This window comes from Anolis carolinensis, chromosome 3 (assembly GCF_035594765.1).
Source record: "Anolis carolinensis isolate JA03-04 chromosome 3, rAnoCar3.1.pri, whole genome shotgun sequence".
NCBI classification, from domain to species: domain Eukaryota; kingdom Metazoa; phylum Chordata; class Lepidosauria; order Squamata; family Dactyloidae; genus Anolis; species Anolis carolinensis.
Genome location: NC_085843.1, coordinates 10437556 through 10458020, shown reverse-complemented (window position 1 = coordinate 10458020; position 20465 = coordinate 10437556). Strand labels below are relative to the sequence as shown.

General features: G+C 41.1%; 1 protein-coding gene across 16 annotated transcripts in view; it reads left to right on the top strand.

Annotated features, from left to right (window-relative positions):
• tenm4 (teneurin transmembrane protein 4) overlaps positions 1 to 20465 on the top strand; it is a 1874213-nt gene that overhangs the window by 1765405 nt on the left and 88343 nt on the right. For all 16 annotated transcript variants that reach the window (XM_062977060.1, XM_062977059.1, XM_062977071.1 and 13 more), the window contains one exon: positions 2464 to 2680. In XM_062977060.1, the coding sequence (XP_062833130.1) occupies positions 2464 to 2680 (217 nt within the window). The remainder of the gene's footprint in view (positions 1 to 2463; positions 2681 to 20465) is intronic.

The following is a 20465-nucleotide window of genomic DNA, read 5'->3' as shown; positions in this document are numbered from 1 at the left end:
AGTAGATCAATAGGTACCGCTCCGGCAGGTAGGTAACGGCGCTCCATGCAGTCATGCCAGCCACATGACCTTGGAGGTGTCTACGGACAACGGCAGCTCTTCAGCTTAGAAATGGAAATGAGAACCAACCCCCAGAGTCAGACATGACTGGACTTAACGTCAGGGGAAACCTTTACCTTTACCTTACCTGGCATTCCTAAAGTTGTAAGAAATGTTCATGGTTTTTTTCAGCCCTAATGAGAAAGTATGTCTGGACACAATACATGAAATATGGTCAGTCGGCATTGAATGTTTGCCATGTATGTGTACTGTGATCTGCCCTGAGTCCCCTTGGGGAGATAAGGTGGAATATAGATAAAGTATTATTATTATATTATTAATAATAATAACCTAGTTTTTCTTGCAGTTTTGGAAGATTTCTCCATGCTTTGTCCATTTGAGCTAGTTTGCAAATCTTCACCAACCTTTCTGAATGGCTGACAAAAAGCAATGTTTCCTGAATGAACAAATAGATTCATTTTATTTATTTATTGGGTTGTTGTATGTATTCCGGGCTGTATGGATATGTTCCAGAAGTATTCTCTCCTGGCGTTTCACCCACATCTATGGGAGGCATCCTCAGAGGTTGTAAGGCATGGAGAAACTAGGCAAGGAAGGTTAATATATATCTGTGGAGAGTCCAAGGTGTGAGAAGAGTTCTTTGTCAGTTGGAAGCCAGCGTGAATGTTGCAGTTAATCACCTTAATTAGTATTGGAAAGGTTCGTCTCTTGCCTGGGGGCCATCATAGAATCGTAGAGTTGGAAGAGACCTCACGAGCCATCCAGTCCAACCCCCTGCAAGAAGCAGGAAAATCTCATTCAAAGCACCCCCGACAGATGGCCATCCAGCCTCTGCTTAAAAGCCTCCAAAGAAGGAGCCTCCACTACAGTCCTTTGTTCAGAGTTCAGAGTCATTAGCCGTCCCTGGAGCTCTTCTGCCCTCAGAGTGTTGCTTCCCATCTACTGTTCTGATTTTTGAGTTTTTTAATACTGGTAGCCAGATTTTGTTCATTTTCATTTATTTACTAGCTTGGAGACCCGGCGATGCCCGGGTCATTTGAGAAAGGCATTGTTTGCCTGTGTTCCAAGTGTAGGCTATATCCAATGTCAGCTGGGTTCAGTGGGTGCGGGTGAGCTCCAACTCCCATATGCAAGTCCCATCGTCCAGTGTCCATCCCCCTCCAAACAGAGCCAGTATGTAGAATAGGTCATGAGGGCTCCATGTACCATGTTTGGTCTTGATCAGTCATTTGTGTGGGTCGCGGTGCTCTCAGGAAGTGAGTGAAGGTATTGGAAGTCCCATCGTCCATGGTCCATCATCCTCCAAACTGCACCTGGGTGTAGAGTGAGTCATGGGTGTTCTCTGTTTGAAGTTTGGTCTTGATGAGACATTGATGGGGGTGACAGTGGTCTCAGGAAGTGAATGAATATACTGCAAGTCCCATCATCCAAGGTCCAAGCTCTTTCAAATCTCACCAAGATGTAGAGTGGGCCATGGTGGCTCTATGTGCCAAGTTTGGTCTTGATCAGTCATTGGTGGGGGTCACAGTAGTCCCAGGAAGTGACTGAAGATATTGTAAGTCCCCTCATCCACGGTCCCTCTTCCCCCAAACTGCACCAGGATGTAAAGTGGGCTACCCTGCACCTGCGTGTCAAGTTTGATACAGTTTTGTCATTCATGGGCATCACAGTGGTTTGTGGGAGGTGAATTGGATGAATGTACTGCAAATCCCATAATCCTTGGTCCACCCTCCGTCAAACTGCTGCAGCATGTGAAGTGTGTCATTTGGGATATGTGTGCCTGGTTTGGTTCAGTTGTGTGATTTGTGGCAGTTGCTGTGGTCTCAAGAAGTGAGGGAAGGTACTGCAAATTCCATCATCCTTGGTCCATCCTGCCCCATCAGGACGTAAAGGGGTCCACAGGAGTTCTGTGTGCCAAGTTTGGTCCATTTCTATCATTGGTGGGCATTGCAGTAGTCTGTGGGAGTTAAAGTGTTTGAAAGTACTGCAAATCCCATCATCTGTGGTCCATCCTCCCCCAAATGGCAGCAGGTCATAAAGTGCATCGTGGGGATGAAGTGTGCCAAGTTTGGTGCAGATCCGTCATTCCTGTTGGTCTCAGTGGCCTGGGATAGTGGCGGCCAATCAAAACGCGAGCACATATTCCGCCAGGCCAATCAAAACGCTGATACATACTCCGATTTCACTTTTATTATATATATAGATTTATTGCACAAAGTCCCGTAATGCAAAAGGAAATCTTTGGGAAAATGCACTCACATTTTAGCAGTCTTACCCAGAGGGGAGAAAACTACTGAAATCCACTGTTTCTGCATGTAAAGAATACAGTAAGCAAATATGTACATCCTTAGCCTGTACTCTTGTAACATCTGCTCAACCCTTCCTTTGTTGTGTGATCAACAGATGGATTAGTGGATTGTATGGACCCGGACTGCTGCCTCCAGCCGCTGTGCCATACCAGCTCGCTCTGCCTGGGTTCCCCAGATCCCTTGGACATCATACAGGAGACACAAGCCCCTGTGACCCAGCAGAACCTTTACTCCTTCTACGATCGGATCAAGTTTCTAGTTGGGAAGGACAGCACCCACGTCATTCCTGGAGAGAATCCATTCACCGGAGGGTAAGTCATAGAATATTTTAATATTGGAGTCATAGAGTTGGAAGGAGCCTCTGGTGGCTCAGTGTGTTAAAGCGCTGAGCTTCTGAACTTGCAGACCGAAAGGTCCCAGGTTCAAATCCAGGAGCGGAGTGAGTGCTCGCTGTTAGCTCCAGCTTCTGCCAACCTAGCAGTTCGAGAACATGCAAATGTGAGTAGATCAATAGGTACCGCTCTGGCGGGAAGGTAATGGTGTTCCATTCAGTCATGCCGGCCACATGACCTTGGAGGTGTCTACGGACAATGCCGACTCTTCGGCTTAGAAATGGAGATGAGCACCAAACCCCAGAGTTGGATACAACTGGATTTAACGTCAGGGGAAACCTTTACTTTACCTTAGAGTTGGAAGAGACCACAAGGCCCATCCAGTCCAAACACAGGAACACACAAGCAAAGCACTGTTTTGGACTTCTAACTCCCACAACTAACTCCTACCGGCTATTAGGAATTGTGGGAGCTGAAGTCCAAAACACCTGGAGGGCCAAAGTTTGCCCATGCCTGCTGTAGACCCATATAATGCTGCTTGGTATCATTCAAACTCCATTATATGGTTCTACACCAGCCTTAGTCCATCCTGGCATAACCTAAAAGAATCACTGAACCTCATCACTGTCTTTTGGCCTTTTTTGAATTCCTCAGTGGGGAATTGCTGACGATGGCCAGGAGAACTGAAATGACTTTTGACTTATTAATAGGTCACCTCAAAATCCATATTTTTGTCCCCACAACCTTCCTTGACTAATACATGAGGTCAACTTATACATGACAGTTATGTCACACCTGCAACAGAAGATCATGAAGTTCCATTGTGTTAAAAAAGAGGCAGATCTGAAACTTTTTAGGTCCACATAATACAAATGATTTTTGGAGACTCTTTTAGTGTTGAACTGGATGCAATTTGAAAAACCAAAAGGTATCAAAATGATGTTTGTAGCCAGTTTCCCTCCCTAAAAGCTTGGCATCATTGGCTGGTTTTCAAACAACCACAAAGTGAATGTGCTTCTGAGAGAAACAGATGGCAGGCACGAACTTTGCATCTTGCCACTGTAGTCTGCATCATCATTTTCTGATCATCTTGATAGTGTTGAAAAAATCACTCAAATAAAATAAATAGGTTGAGAATAGGGGCTTTTAAAAAAGAAAAGCTCCAAGAGAGTTTTTAAGACATTGGAGGTTGTTCAGAAATAGTACCCTCCCATCAACACATTTGTTACTTTAACTTACAGATGAGCAGTATGGGTCAAATGTTTGTTGCAATTGTTTTGCTCTTAAATGCCCTCTAGTGGCTTTCAGAATTCTCACAATCCTCACCACCACACACACACATCCAATAAAAACATTATGGGGTTGGAAGATGCTTTTTTAAAGATAGGAGATGAAACAGAAGCAACAGGAGGAGACTAAAAAGTTGGTGAAAATGATTCCCATATCCCCTATGGTGTTTAGAGGCATAACGTTGATTTTGTGTGTGTGTATGTGTGGTGGCAGTCAGGGTGAGGATACAGCTCTACAAAGTTTCCTACAAGATTAATGTGCTTCCGCATCCCAGCAATATTTTAGCTGTTAGTATAGGAGTCCAATCCCCTTCTCCTATGCAGGAAAACACAATCCAAGCATCTCCAACAGATGACCATCCAGCCTTTGTTTAAAAACCTCCAAAGAAGGGACTCCACCACAATCCAAGGCAACAAATAATAATAATAATAATAATAATAATAATAATAATAATAATAATAATAATAATAATAAAGCTGATAAGGAGAAGACCTGCCTCTGGCTCACAAATGGGACCCTGAAGAAGGAGACAGAAGGCCTGACCCTTGCAGCCCAGGAGCAAGCCATCAGGACAAAGGCAATTCAGGCCAAGATCGAAAAATCAGCTGATGACCCAAAATGCAGACTGTGCAAGGAAACCGACGAAACCATTGATCATCTCCTCAGCTGCTGTAAGAAAATCACACAGACAGACTACAAGCAGAGGCACAACCATGCGGCCCAAATGATTCATTGGAACTTATGCCTCAAGTACCACCTCCCAGCAGCAAAGAACTGGTGGGATCACAAACCTGCAAAAGTATTGGAAAATGAGCAAAGATACTGTGGGACTTCTGAATCCAGACTGACAAAGTTCTGGAACACAACACACCAGACATCACAGTTGTGGAAAAGAAAAAGGTTTGGATCATTGATGTCGCCATCCCAGGTGACAGTCGCATTGACGAAAAACAACAGGAAAAACTCAGCCGCTATCAGGACCTCAAGATTGAACTTCAAAGACTCTGGCAGAAACCAGTGCAGGTGGTCCCAGTGGTGATCGGCACATTGGGTGCCGTGCCAAAAGATCTCAGCCGGCATTTGGAAACAATAGACATTGACAAAATTACGATCTGCCAACTGCAAAAGGCCACCCTACTGGGATCTGCACGCATCATCCGAAAATACATCACACAGTCCTAGACACTTGGGAAGTGTTTGACTTGTGATTTTCTGATACGAAATCCAGCATATCTATGTTGTTTGCTGTGTCATAAAATAATAGTAATAATAATAATAATAATAATAATAATAATAATGATAATAATAGACATTGACAAAATTACAATCTGCCAACTGCAAAAGGCCACCCTACTGGGATCTGCGCGCATCATCCGAAAATACATCACACAGTCCTAGACACTTGGGAAGTGTTCGACTTGTGATTTTGTGATACGAAATCCAGCATATCTATCTTGTTTGCTGTGTCATACTATGTCGTTGGGTCAATAATAATAATAAAACTTTATTTAAACTCCGCCACCATCTCCCCAGGGGGGACTCGGGGCGGCTCACATGGGGCAAGGCCTGAACAATACAATTGAGCAAAAACCACAAAATAAATACAATTCAGTATACAAAAGATAAAACAGTAATACAATAAAAACAAGAGTTCACAACAATTAAAATATCAGTCAACCAGGTACAGCTCTGTCGTCTGCATAAGTGGAGGAACTGCAGCAGCAAAATAGGGATAACATAATAAGTTGAAATACATAAGTGATGAGGCCTGTGACGCCTCTAGGCTGCGTGAGCACTGGAAACCAGACACGGAGGCCAATAAACAATCTAATATCTTTATTAAAGCAATAAAAGAGTCAAACAAAAATAAGCAGAGTATATAGTCCAGCAATAGTCCTTTTAGGAAAAGTCAAATATAGTCCAATAATGTAAAGTTAGATGTCCAGTATTAGAGTTCAAAGTTTTAAATCCAATAACCGAAATACACTCAAACTTCCAAGCAGTTTGAGTGGGGAATAAAGCAAGGTCTTTCAAAGAGTTCCAGGTTCAATGTCCAAGGCTGAGATAGCAAGGCAAGGCAAGGCAAGGCAGAGTTGGTCGTGGTGGAACTGAATTGCAGTCCAGACTTGGCAGGGAGATGAGATGCAACACCCGATCTACTCGAGAGTAGCGCGCTGCAGGAACTAGAGACAATGTTAATTTCCCAACTGACACGTTGACACCGCGCTGGCTGGCCTGCGCGCAGAACTTTTATGGGACTTCAAATCTCCCCTCAAACCAAGTGCCTGAACACTTTTTCCCAAGGGAAAAGGACTGAAGTCAACAACTTGCCAGATGCAACCCTCCCTGGAAACTCTCAAGGGAAACGGTTTAATTAGCGTCCTCTCTCTCTGCTAATCTTGCGCTTCTTCTCCGATTCTCCTTCTCAGAGTGAAATGCTTTCAAAAACAATCTCCTATCAAAAGGAGCACTTTCCGGGGAACCAGGCTCTGTTTCAAGGGCTTTTGTAATTAGCTTTGGGCCAAAGCTGTCAACAGGGAACATCTGGAAAGGAGCAGAATCTTCCTGAGTTGGCACAAACCCCATATCCTCTTCAGACTGATCCATAATGGCTGCGGGGTCATGACTCGAGGGTCCCTGAGACATCACAAGGCCCTAATAAAATTCAGGATAGAATTAAAATGTCATCTGAGGCTGATCATACCAGTGACTGTCTAACTGAAGGCCAACTGAAACATCCAGGTCTTCATATTCCACTTTCCAGCAGGTCTTACTTCCAGGAAAGATTTCCTAAAGTTTAGGTAGAATTTATTTTCCTGCTGTTTGAATCTAGAACTGGTTTAGAGGGACCAATAGCCTAACTCAGGACAGTATGTCCCACTTCTCCACAGACTTGATACCCACAGTTTCACTTACCCAAACCCCCAAAAATAGTTACCTCTTGATATATTTTTGAGGTCTCTCTAAATCCTGTAGTAGGCTTCCGGACCAAATAAAATAAAAATACAGGAAGGTTCTTGGAACATATTCCCTGTAGATATGGGGGCTGCATTATATAAGGCAGCTTCTTATGATCCTATATTCCAGGACTCAATGAGTATTTCTAAAAAACACTGTCATCCTCTAGGTGGGAGGTTGGCTGTCATGATACCATCCATCAAGCACCAGTCTCTGAAGCTTGATGGAATAAAACAAAACCTGGCTTCCTTTTCTGCCTATGGGCTTTGCAATGGCAAGCTGTTGCTGGGATTGTCATACTCCTCCTATCCTTTGCTGATTTGAGGAAGAACCACGTTTTTCATAGCTTTGGCTGTCTACTGGAGATGTTGTTATATTGAAGATTATGTCAGAGCCATGCATAACGAGATTGTGTTTGGGGTTTGGTGGGGGGTGCATTTTTGACAGGTAGGTTTGTTTTACATCGCTTCTTCATCATGCCCATGTTTAATGAGCTCTCTCCCTTGACAACCGGAGATCTGTAAGAATTACTCTTCTCCCCCATAAAGTGGCGGAAACTCCTTTAGCAACCAGGTTATCTAGGAAATCTCTCCATTTCCCAATGCTCAACACTGTTGAATATCTCCACTTCATATTCAGATTCAGTTCTCTTTTTAAAAAAATATATTTTAATTCAAGTTTTACCTTATAAGATAGAGTAAATTAACATCAAAAGAGTGAGAACATTAACCAGATGATGACATACTGCTTGGAAATCCTGACTATTAGTATTACTACTACTACTACTACTACTACTACTATTATTATTATTATATATTATTATTATTATATTATTATTATTATTATTACAGTAGAGTCTCACTTATCCAACATAAACGGGCCGGCAGAACGTTGGATAAGCGAATATGTTGGATAATAAGGAGAGATTAAGGAGAAGCCTATGAAACATCAAATTAGGTTATGATTTTACAAATTAAGCACCAAAACATCATGTTATACAACAAATTTGACAGAAAAAGTAATTCAATATGCAGTAATGTTATGTTGTAATTACTGTATTTATGAATTTAGCACCAAAATATCACGATGCATTGAAAACATTGACTACAAAAATGTGTTGGATAATCCAGAATGTTGGATAAGCGAGTGTTGGATAAGTGAGACTCTACTGTATTATTATTATAATATTTTCCAACTGTTGTACTGGAACAACCATGATTGTTTAGTTTAATTTTAACAGTTTTTGGCAGTTCTTTGTTAGAACATTATCAATGTCAGCTGCTTCTAACCTAGCGATTTTACTCAAAGTGTTTAATTCCAGTGCTAATGCTTTTTTGCTTTTGCTCTTGCTTTTTAGTGTGTTTCTTTGGCAAGTACGTTTGCATTTTTATATCGCCATTTGTTCAGATTTATTTTTTTGTTTTTTGTATAAATATGGACAATTTAGCTTTGTTTTTGGTTTTTGGTTTTTTCTCTCTCCCTCCTTTTTTGATCCTTTTTTAATCACAGTTTTCCTACTTTCTATACAATCAAAGATTCAGTTCTCTTTGATGCCTATTTAAAAATAGAGGGGGGAATACAAGCCGTTAATAATTAAATACAACATTTTACATGATAGAGGGTGTTTGATTTCTATGTTTGGCCATGAAAGGTGGACTGTTGAAAATATAAATGAATGTATCATAGACCAAATTAAGCCTAGAAGCCAAAATGACTAAACTGAGGCTATCATGCTGTGGACATGGGAAGACATCATTCAGGGAAGCAACAATACATCTTAACTTAGAAGGAATTTTTTTGGTGGACAGCCAAGATACAGTTGGATAGATCAAGTTTAGGAAGTCAAGACTCTGACTCTAGAAAACTCAAACAGGGTTGTTGGTAACATGGTGACTTTGATGTGTCTCATTCATAAGGTTGCCATAAGTGAAACTGACAAACAACAGCAACAACTACAACATAGAGGGTTCAGGATCCCTTCCAACTTGATTATACCATTATTCTCAGAACCATTGGAAAAAATAATCACCCTCAATAAACTTCAAGGCAGGTGGTTTGATTTCACACTACAGATGGATGGATTCAGTCAACAAAGCTATAGTCCTGAGTTTGCAAGACCTAAGCATAGCAGTAGGTGACCAGGACTTCTGCAGTCTCTCATTCATAGGTTCACTATAAGCTTAAGTTGATTTGATGGCTTGGAACAACCACAACAAGCAGATTCAGGATAACCAGATGGTTTAGAAAAAAACCTATCTAGGGAAATAAAATTGAATAGAATGGAAATTCCCACCCCACTAAAAGCAACATAGAGGAATAACTACCTTTGTTGCCCATGGGATGGTGACCAAGTGTTGGGGGAGCAAGGAAATATAATTAGGTTGGAGGGTATGTGCAGTTATGCTGGATTAGTTCTGGAGCTATCTGAAGGTGCAGGAGTCTCCTTCAAGTTTTCTTCACCTTTGTATCTAACTTGTTATCCATTGGCTCTTCCACTATCTGTCCATCTGGTCTGGACTGCAGAGAACAGAAGCACTAAAACAGCTTTGCCATGTCCTCAAAGTCAGTTCTGTCTGAAAGTGGCATTTTCCCAGCATCCGTTTTTGGCATGCCGATGTCAAGTGTTTTGCCCTCTGTTGCAATGCAGGAACCTCTTGCCATTCCAGAAAGAGAAAGAGAACTGGGCTCTCAGATATCACTCTCAAAAGCCAGTGGCTGGATAATACCATGTCTCTCATGCCAGTCCTTATGGTGATTGACAGCGAAAAATGGTTTAAAGATACAAAGCAAACAGCAAGAGTAAGTGGCTGGGAAATCAATAAGAGAATGAACAAATGGCACAAGAGCACTTGTTATCTGCTCATCAAGATGATGGGGAGAGACGTCCTTTGCATTTGGAATTTAACTTGGTGGCTTGTTTTATCATCATAAACGCTCATTTTAATATGAGCACTCATTCTTAGTTTTGTCATCCCTCCTCATCCATGAATAATGCAGAAGGGCTGGTTTTGGGAGAAGGCAAAGCCCTTACCTTTTATACATTGAAGTGATTCATCAGTGTCTTCTTTCTATCTTTTTTTGTTTTTATCATCCTTAGGACATGTCTCTTCCTCCCTCCTTTCTTCTCTAGCATCAGAATGGCTTCTTGGCTCCACTTGTTTTCTCATAATTCAGTAAGAAATTCCCCCAAAAACAAATTGTCACGGGTCGTTGGTTTACCTATACTCCACCAGACTATGGAGCAATTGCAGTTTCATTGCAAAGAGGGATGGAGACATGTCTTTAAAACTACGTATTATACATTTTATGACTTCTGGGGTATAGGCTCACCATTATGCTTCTCCCAAAATGATATAGCTTCTTTACTGAAGTGCATCCACGTTGTTCCTAATCCATCCATAGCATCCTTCTTGTCCTTTTCTTCCTTTGTAAGGCATTGCAAAGGAGACACATAGCCAAAAGGCCACAACATCCCATACCCCTCAGCAGTAGCTACAAGTACAACCCAACATAAGATGAAGACAACACTGGGAGAAAGTCTACACTGGCAGCTAAATCTGCAGCCAACCCAGAGGAGAAATGGTCCAGGCTGGCTCCAGAAGTGGCTGGATACACCCAGCCAATATCTGTTGACATTCATATGGTCCAACTGGCCCAAGACTGCATCAGCCCCTCTGGACTGTCACTTCACCATCCATATTGTTTCAGCTTCCCCCCACCAAACACAGCTTTGTACAAGCTCCTGTCTTTCATGAGGCCCCATTCAGACATCAGCAATTTCTCCAGATTCTTTCTGGTCATGCTGATACCTTTGGTGATATCAGAACGGGGCACCTACAATGGACAGGAGGTTCACATGGACCTCTGTGGCTGGCTGGGAGTGATGGCAACATGGGTACGATCCATTCCCTGTTTCCTTCTGCTGATGAGCAGAAGTAGATGGAGTTGGTGTCCCATCTAAAAAGCAGACAAGTCCAAATCAGACCCAATCTAGTTGTCCACTTGCCCCAAAGCTGTGAGATACCCGAAGTTTCTAGCACTTTGTCCAAGGCAGGGCAAATCCAGTTTAACCCTAAAATACCTGTGATACCCACTGGAAGCAGTTGAACATCATGTTGGACATCTAGAAATCAATTCAGGGTGTTCTTGCCAATGTAGACTTGCCCTTAGATGAAACCTTCCATGCAACTTTTCTGCCTGCTTCCACATCCCCATAAGGGGTAATCTCTTGTTAATCATTATGGAATATCCCAGTGAATTGAATTTTCCAACCCAAAATAACGAAGATCTCATTTGAGACAGAAAACAATACTAGAACTTTTCAGAGAGAAAACCATAGCTACAAAAGAACGCAGTATCCTGACAATCTCTGGGTGGATTCCCATGTGCCTTGTTCAATGTGGTCTATCTATTTGAAAGCATGGGAAGTGGTATTTGATTTGTGCTGTTATTACCCATACAAATATTTCCAAATAAAGGCTGGAGTCATCAATCCCTTTATTTTATCATCAGAGATTTGGCTACAAAGGCAGCAACAGTGGTCCACTATTCCTGCATATTGGTGGATAATCACAGCAAAAGAGACAAAGAATGATCCAAGATGGCAGAACAGCTGTATGCAAGTGTTGAATCATAAATCCCAGCTGTGACCAGCCTTGAATGGCGCATGTGGGCTGACTGACAGGATGAGTCAGTATGGAGAAAGACAAGCTACTAGTATCTCATGAGTCAGATTACTACTTTCAGTCTTTCTTGAAAAAAATCGCTCGATAGCCACAGTGCCGTTTACCATAGCATCGTAAAATAAAATTGTCTCAAGCTGAGTGCATAAAATGCTCCACATTTTCATTAGCGGCTTAAAGAACATTTTAATGTCTTCCTCTCGACGGCCGCAGAGAAAAGATGACATCTGTGTGTTTGAAGCCAAGAAACACACAAAGCTTTTGCTCCATCTATTTTATGACTTCCCAAGGAATTTCAGATTTCCTCTGGTTCTTTCTGCCTAATTGAATTCCTTAACAACTAGACATCACGACCCCCATCCCACCCCAAATAAAAGCATGTGAAGCATTCAGAAGGCACCAGAACAGCCTGTTTTATTTGAAGGTCTTCATCAAAATGCTAGTATTTCTGGCTTGATCAACTTCTCCTAAACTGTGAGAAGTTCGGGGCTGTCTGAGAGTGAAAGTACACTATAGAATTAATGCAAATTGACACCCTCTCTGCCTCACCAAACTACAAATAATATAATAATAATAATAATAATAATAATAATAATAATAATAATAATAATTTTATACCCCCCCTCCATCTCCCCGAAGGGACTCAGAGCAGCTAACATGGAGCCAAGCCCGGCAATCACAATAGAACAAATAGAACAATAGAACACCTTGGAGGTGTCTACAGACAACGCCGGCTCTTCGGCTTAGAAATGTCGGACACGACTGGACTTAACGTGTCCACCTTTACTAGATTTTGTTATCCATGGGAGATCCTGGAATGAAACCTCAGCAGATACCAAGGACTCACTCTATTCCAATTCTGTTGTTAATAAATAATAAATAATAATAATAATAATAATAATAACAACAACAACAACAACAAACAACAACAACAAAAACCATCATCATCATCATCATCTTTATTTATATCCTACTTTCGTCCCTCACGGGACCCAAAGCAGCTTTTCCAATCTTTCCACCCCTCCCTCCCCAAAAATTTGACTATCTTTCTTTCTACCCATCTCAGCAAAGCAATTCCCACCCATAGCTGAAAAATGTGCTGTGTCTGCATTTCCTTTAAGGTACTCTTACATGGCAGAAGCATCAGAGAAAAGCTTCCATGGACTGTCAGAATGAATGACAGCCAGCCACTGGCTCCTGTCCATTTCACTCTTCTTTGCTCCACTCAGACGTCCCTAATAACTAGCCATCTCCAGGGAGCCATCAAACTAAATCCCATCTCTCCCCTTGATCCGTGTTCTCCCTTCAGTCTTCACACCATATTGCCAAGTCCTTATTAAGACAACAAGAGAAGAGGATCCGGACATGTGTCAATCTGTAAAAGATAATGGAAGAGTGGCAACCCAAAAAATTATATCTAACATTCATGCACCAAGATACTCTTGTTCTTGTTCCCGTTGTTCTTCTATCAAGTAATTAGTGGATTTTAACTTGTTTTTGGACCCCACACTAACTTACAATGCAACATTAGATAGAAATTCAGTAAATATTAGGGTTAGAAATAGTAGTAGAGTTAGGAGTAGGGATAATGGTGGTTTTGATGTGTACAAATTGAGTGCCCTTTATCTGAAATCCTTTGGACCAGAAGAATTTTCAATTTGGTCAGTTTTTGAAATAGCTCTGTTTGCATATACATTTTTTTTATATCAGGAGCGACTTGAGAAACTGCAAGTCGCTTCTGGTGTGAGAGAATTGGCTATCTGCAAGGATGTTGCCCAAGGAATGCCTGGATGTTTTGATGTTTTACCACTTTGTGGGAGGCTTCTCTCATGTCCCCACAAGGGGAGCTGGAGCTGACAGAGGGAGCTCATCCGCACTCTCCCCACATTCGAATCGACAATCTTCAGGTCAGCAACCCAGTCTTCAAGTCAGCAGTCCTGCTGGCACAAGGGTGTAACCCATTGCGCCACTGGGTTATTATATACATACATAATGAGACATCTTGGAGATGGAACCGAAGTCTAAACATGAAATCCATTTATGTTCCATATACACCTTATTATTTTATTATTATTTTTATTTACAGCATTTATATTCCGCCCTTCTCACCCCGAAGGGGACTCAGGGTGGATCACATTACACATATAGGCAAACATTCAATGCCTTTTTAACATAGGACAAAGACAAACAACATAGCTCCGAGCGGGCCTCGAACTTATGACCTCCTGGTCAGTGATTCATTGCAGTTAATTGCACTGGCTTGCTCTCCCGTCTGTGCCACAGCCCCTGAAGATATTTTTATATACAGTTTTAATAATTTGTGCATGAAACCAAGTTTGTGTACATTGAGCCATCAGAAAGCAAATGGGTCACTATCTCAGCCACCCATGCAGACAGGTGGATCTACGCTAGTAACTGAAAGAGTTTTGATAAGAGAAGTTGAACTTGGGTTATTGGAACTTACTAAGTTGCCAGTCATTGTCATACAGTTACTCTTATTTAGTTCTCCTTCACCTCCACCTTATAGCCATCAGTACCTTGACGAATGGATGCCAGGAAGATGGCATCCTTGTCTATCAGTGACATTTCCTCAAACCCTGAGGCAGACTGTCGGTCTAGTGTCAAGATTTTCAGTCCCCACACTCAGTCTGACAGCCACTTTCCGGTGTTCTGTTTGTTGTCAGGGTTTTCTGCTGGATTTAATTGCTAGTTTTGTCTCCCAACTGCCTGACATTTACCAGATTCTAGTAGGAACTCACTTGTAGCATATATAGGTGGCACTGGATGGTTACTTTTAAAATTTCATTTCCCTGGGTTGCACTTTCCCATAATACTTTTTACATTATTTGCCATTTGGGGGCAAAAAAAAAGAGTAAACCAGAAAATAATAATAATAACTTTATTTTTATATCTCACCTCCATCTCCCCACGGGGACTCGGGGTGGCTAACATGGGACCAAGCCCAAATATCCACAATACACAAAATAACATAAAATACATTTACAATAAAATGAACATAATAAACATTTAACATTACAAAGATTAAACTAGCATGTTGACAACAATATAATGGTGGATAAGACCGTCAAATAAAAACAATACAATAGGTTAAAATAGTAAAAATTATATATGTAATACTAATAATAATACAATATACTGTATATACTTGAGTATAAGCCCAGTTTTCTGAAAACCATTTAGACCCCATGTATATAATCACTTTTTCACTATGGTTCTTTTTTCAATTGTAATTACAATTGGGCTAGAAATACTGGAGATCTTCTAGATACTTGTTTGTAATGCTATTCTTTACATACACAGTTGGCACAAGAGCTAAAACATGAGATGCATTTTCTTGCTTCATTTCTTAAAATAACTAGTTGGATATGGATCTGGAAGCCTCCATTTCAGTGGGTGGTAAATCTGCTCTAGGTTTAAGCCCAAATTTCAAAGAAGCTGTCCAAAATGCTACACCGTGTTCAATATGTTGTTGAAGGCTTTCATGGCCAGAATCACTGGGTTGCTGTGAGTTTTCTGGGCTGTATGGCCATGTTCCAGAAGCATTCTCTCCTGACATTTCACCCACATCTATGGCAGGCCTCAAAGTTTTTGAGGTCTGTTGGAAATTAGGCAAGTGGGGTTTATATATCTGTGGAAAAAAGAACTGTCTGTTTGAGGCAACAAAGTCTGGCTACCAGTATTAAAAACTCTAAAATCAGGACAGTAAATAAAGAACAGGGGAATTCCAGATAAGAAACAATTAGGGCCAGCTAACATCCTGAGAAAGAATCCCCAGGCTTTGAAGCTGCAAGGCTATTCAATGCTAATCAAGGTGACCAACTGCAAAATTTACATTTGCCTCAAACAGACAAGAGTTCTTTCTCCCACCCTGGACATTCCACAGATATATAAACCTCGCTTGTCTAGGTTCCAGCAGTCCTCACAACCTCTGAGAATGCCTGCCATAGATGTGGGAGAAACCTCAGGAGAGAATGCTTCGGGAACATGGTCAGACAGCCCAGAAAACTCACAGCAACCCAGTGTTCAATATCTTGTATAGCTTTTTTTTGTACTATTTGGGCTAAAACCTGGAGAGGACTTTCAAGCTAACAGAGAAGGCCACCAACAACAATTCTGTAATGTTAAGTCAATTGTACTATTTAATTTTTATCTAAAGAAACAAAGATGAAAACAAAGAAAAGATATATGCAGAGAGATTACATCAAACAAAAGGACAATATCCTTCCCACAAAAACAAATATTTTCCTGTTTGTAAAACACCAACGTATAGCAAGGCTACTAAACCGAACTAATACCAAAAATGTACATGTACATACAAAAATAAAACTAATGAACATAAAAAACTAATCTACAGACCTCTCACGCTTTGTCTGATTGCTTCTTAGTTCTGACTATTCTATAATCAAGCTTCTGCATTTATTAAAATACTACTAACTCATAAATTCCACCATTACTCAATCCCCCAATCTCATATTGATCGATTAATCTCCAGTCTCTCTTGAGGTTAAACAAATACTTCTTCTCCATCAGCCAAATAATAGAATAGAATAGTTTTATTGTCATTGTACTATTGCACAATGAAATTAAATGCTTTCCCCAGCACACACATCACAAAACAACACACCCATCTCTCCACACTTCAGCCACCAATCAATGTGTCGATCTTAATTATTTCACAAATCTATCTCCATGCTACTGAAGCATTGTATATGTCTGTGTAACCCGGTGACACTGTGCTGAGCTTCTGAACTTGCTGACTGAAAGGTCAGCAGTTCGAATCCAGGGAGTGGGGTGAGCTCCTGCTGTTAGCCCCAGCTTCTGCTGACCTAGCAGTTTGGAAACATGTAAATGTGAGTAGATCAATAGGTACTGCTTTGGCGGGAAGGTAACGGCACTCCATGCAGTCATGCCGGCCACATGAACTTGGACGTGTCTGCAAACAAATGTAAATAGTGTCTATGTTTTGTTCCATGTATATCGGTGTACAGAGGAACACATTCTTTGTATGGCATAGGCCTGAGGTCCAAACCTTTGCCCTTCACCTAAAGAAGCATCACTTGCCAAAGTGGGCAATATGGGACCAGATTTAATCACAGTTTACTTGTTTAGGAGGCAACTCATATAAAGCTTTTTTTTTTCCTGTCTTGAGCCACTCAAAATTGGGGAAACATCACAAATCCAAATGTGCTATTATACTACGTCTGCTATCAATATGACTAACAGAGAGTAGCCACCAGAGTACTGCCAGTGATTAATAGGCTAAGTAGAATTATAACTGGCCTCATTTACTCCATCGGAACATTTCTTATTTGCATCTCACTTTCCTTGGTAGGATGCTTATGGGAGCACACATGGCATTAGCTGTCCTTGCAGCATAGAGTAGACTGAATGATAATAGCTCATTCAAGGACTGAGTTTCAAGGACTGAGTCAACATGTAATTTTACAAAGATTTAGCCAGTTGAGCCAATGTCAGGTTTAGCTAACTGGGGCTGAATTTTAACATTGTTCATTACCAAATGGATGGCAAACCAAGAAGCAATGCCTAGCAAGTCAGAGAATGGGGGATCAATACAGGGTTTCCCTTGATGTGAGCAGCAATAGCCTTTATGTCTCAGTAGTATAGTGAAATCTTCTCCAACATTTGGTCCACAGTCCACTGGTCAGCTAGATAGAAATAAATGGTCCTCATCTCAAAGTTCTGTGTATTTATTAGGGATGTAATCCTTCCTCAATTTTGTTTTTGAAGGATATACTAAAAATATACAATAAAAAGTGTGCTGATCTGTTGATTTCTTACAAGACTATAAGATCTGATTGCTACTTAGACATGCAATCCATTACTCATTTCATTCTCACGGGACGCAACGAACAATTTTAGCATTTTCTTCCGAAAGCAAGATTCACATCTAGTGGACCTTTGGTATCTGCTCTAGCTTGGTTCCAGAACACACACACACACACACACACACACCAAAATCAGTTGTTACTCTAGTCCCGTTATTACAATCTATATATATATAAGGGTAATGAAATTTCGGCCTAGGACAAAACAACAAAACTAAACACCCCACAACCTCGAAAATTGACAGCACAACCCCTCATCCACGCCTTTACGTTCATACAATAAAAAGAAAAGAAAAATAAAGTCCTAATTAGAGGGAGAGGAATAATTGTTTTTATCCAATTGCTGCCAGTTAGAAGGCTAAGCTCTGCCCACTTGGTCTCCTAGCAACCCACTCAGCCCAGGGGACAGGCAGAAGTTCGAAAACATGCCAATGTGAGTAGATCAATAGGTACTGCTCTGGCAGGAAGGTAACGGCGCTCCATGTAGTCATGCCACATGACCTTGGAGGAGTCTATGGACAACGCCAACTCTTCAGCTTAGAAATGGAGATGAGCACCAACCTCCAGAGTCAGTCACGACTGGACTTAATGTCAGGGGAAAACCTTTACCCTTTACCTTAACTACCACCAATTCCTCAATATTTTATTTCCCATACCACCATACTTCGCCACAGCAACGCATGGCCGGGCACAGCTAGTCATTATATAAAATAGCAAAATCAAGATTTGCTCTTTAAAAAAAGTATTTTCCAAAAATGGATAGTGGAATCTGTGGCTACACAATCTGTGGATATAGAGGCCTGACTCTATGGTATTTTTGTGCAGAAAACTATTTTTGTGTGTATATCAGAAATGTTCTATTCTGCACAAAACTACCTTATCTGAATTCTATGCAGAATATGACATGAATTGCAAGGATTCTCCTTGTCATGCTTCCTGATACTTCAAAAACATATTTCTGTCATTTTCTGAACATTTTCAAATATTCATTCCATCCTTAATACATTCTTTATTCATAATGACCTGTTTTCAAATCGAATGGGGGAAAATACCATACAAATATATAAAATAGCTGTCATGTTATTCCAAGTCCCAGTTAAACAAACAAAAGGTTTCCCAAGCAACAGAAGAATCAAACAAAGTCCTGGTATATCAACAGAAACAGCCCCAAATGCTAGAGTCCTTGTAGGCTTGTAGTTTCAGCATAAGATAAAGATTGAGAGCAAGATAAAGCCCAAGTTCCGAGTCCAAGTTGCCATGGTCACATCAAAAGAGTTTCATTCATGAACAAACACAAAACAGAATTCTAGTCCAAGGTCAACAAAGCCAGTAGTCCAAATATAGCAGAAGTCAAAATCAGAAATCAAAATACAACAGTCAAGGATACAGCCAAGAATCAACAAAGCCAATAATTCAATGACCATCAATGTCAAAAGACATTCAGTAAGGCTCAGACCTTGGGAGCCTTTTATCCAATGTTCTCAAGTGTTGCCTGTGTAGAGTCCATTTCTCTGCTAATCAGGCAGACCTGCGGGCCTCAGCACGCTCTCATCTGTATTCTAAAAGGGACGTTGCATGTAACATCAGACGACTCCAATGTATTAGTTTCTGCTTGTTTCTCTTGCTGTGAAGTGGTGTCTACTGCTGAAGGCTCCTCTTCTGCAATAATCCCTCATCTTCACTCTCAGAGCTGACCTGGACACCAGCTAATGAAGACCCCCCCGAAAGCACAGTTGTGTCTCCAGCTGAGGTCTCCTCTATGAAAGTCCAAAGCACCTTACATCCTTAACATTGCATAGAAACAACTGAAACTCAAAGTTTATCTCTTTCTATGTGCCTTCAGAGTGCCTGTTGACTTGTGACAACCACATTCGTTTTCCTAGTTTTCCTAGGCAAGAAACAGTCAGAGGCGGTTTTACCAGTCAACATTTAGGTGTTTCGAATGAAGTGTAAAACCCAAAGGCCAAGTGTTTTTTCAACCAATAGTCCTTACTAGCTTTCCACAATTCCATAGTCACCAAAAACAACATATGTTTAGGATTGATTTTGTAAGGCATCTTGAAAGATGCAAGCATTCAAAAGGTAAAGGTTTCCCCTGATGTTAAGTCCAGTCGTGTCTGACTCTGGGGGTTGGTGCTCATCTCCATTTCTAAGCCGAAGAGCCGGCGTTGTCCATAGACACCTCCAAGGTCATATGGCCAGCATGATTGCATGGAGCGCCATTACCTTCCCGCCGGAGCGGTACCTATTGATCTACTTACATTTGCATGTTTTTGAACTGTTGTGTTGGCAGAAGCTGGAGCTAACAGCGGGCACTCACTCCGCTCCCGGGATTTGAACCTGGGACCTTTCGGTCTGCAAGTTCAGCAGCTCAGTGCTTTAACACACTTCACCACCGGGGCTCCTGATACAAGCATTAACTTTCCCTTTTTGATGTTTGTGGACAATGAAGTCAAGACTATATTTGCTTCTCACCAAACGTTTCATTTCACTAAATAGGGTGGCCAAATTGAAAACTGGAGACATCTCCCTTCCATTTTGTGGTTGTGTGGAAGAGGTTATTTCTTCAGGTGTTTTTTTTCCGGCAACTAAGAAGCAAGAGACACCTGTTAAAATCCTTTCTTCTACACAACCATTAATGGGACAGGAGATGTTTTAAGTTTTCACTCTGGTTGTCCTATGACTTGGGAAACTCCAAAATGTTCAATTTAATCTCTTGGTGAATTATGCATTCCTTGGTAATACGATGGATGAAAATTACGGCATGCCTAAATTGCCATTCATTTTCTTCAAAGTTAGCACTGAACTCCGTTAGTAAATATTAAGAAACTCCAAAAGGTCTTTTTAATTGTTAGGAGGCCCCTGGGAAAGATTCATTCTAACTAGTGATTAAATAGTTATTTTCATCAAAACAGTTTCCAGGATTGCTTTAAAATGCAGGCAAATTCATAAGAGGCAGTATGTTAA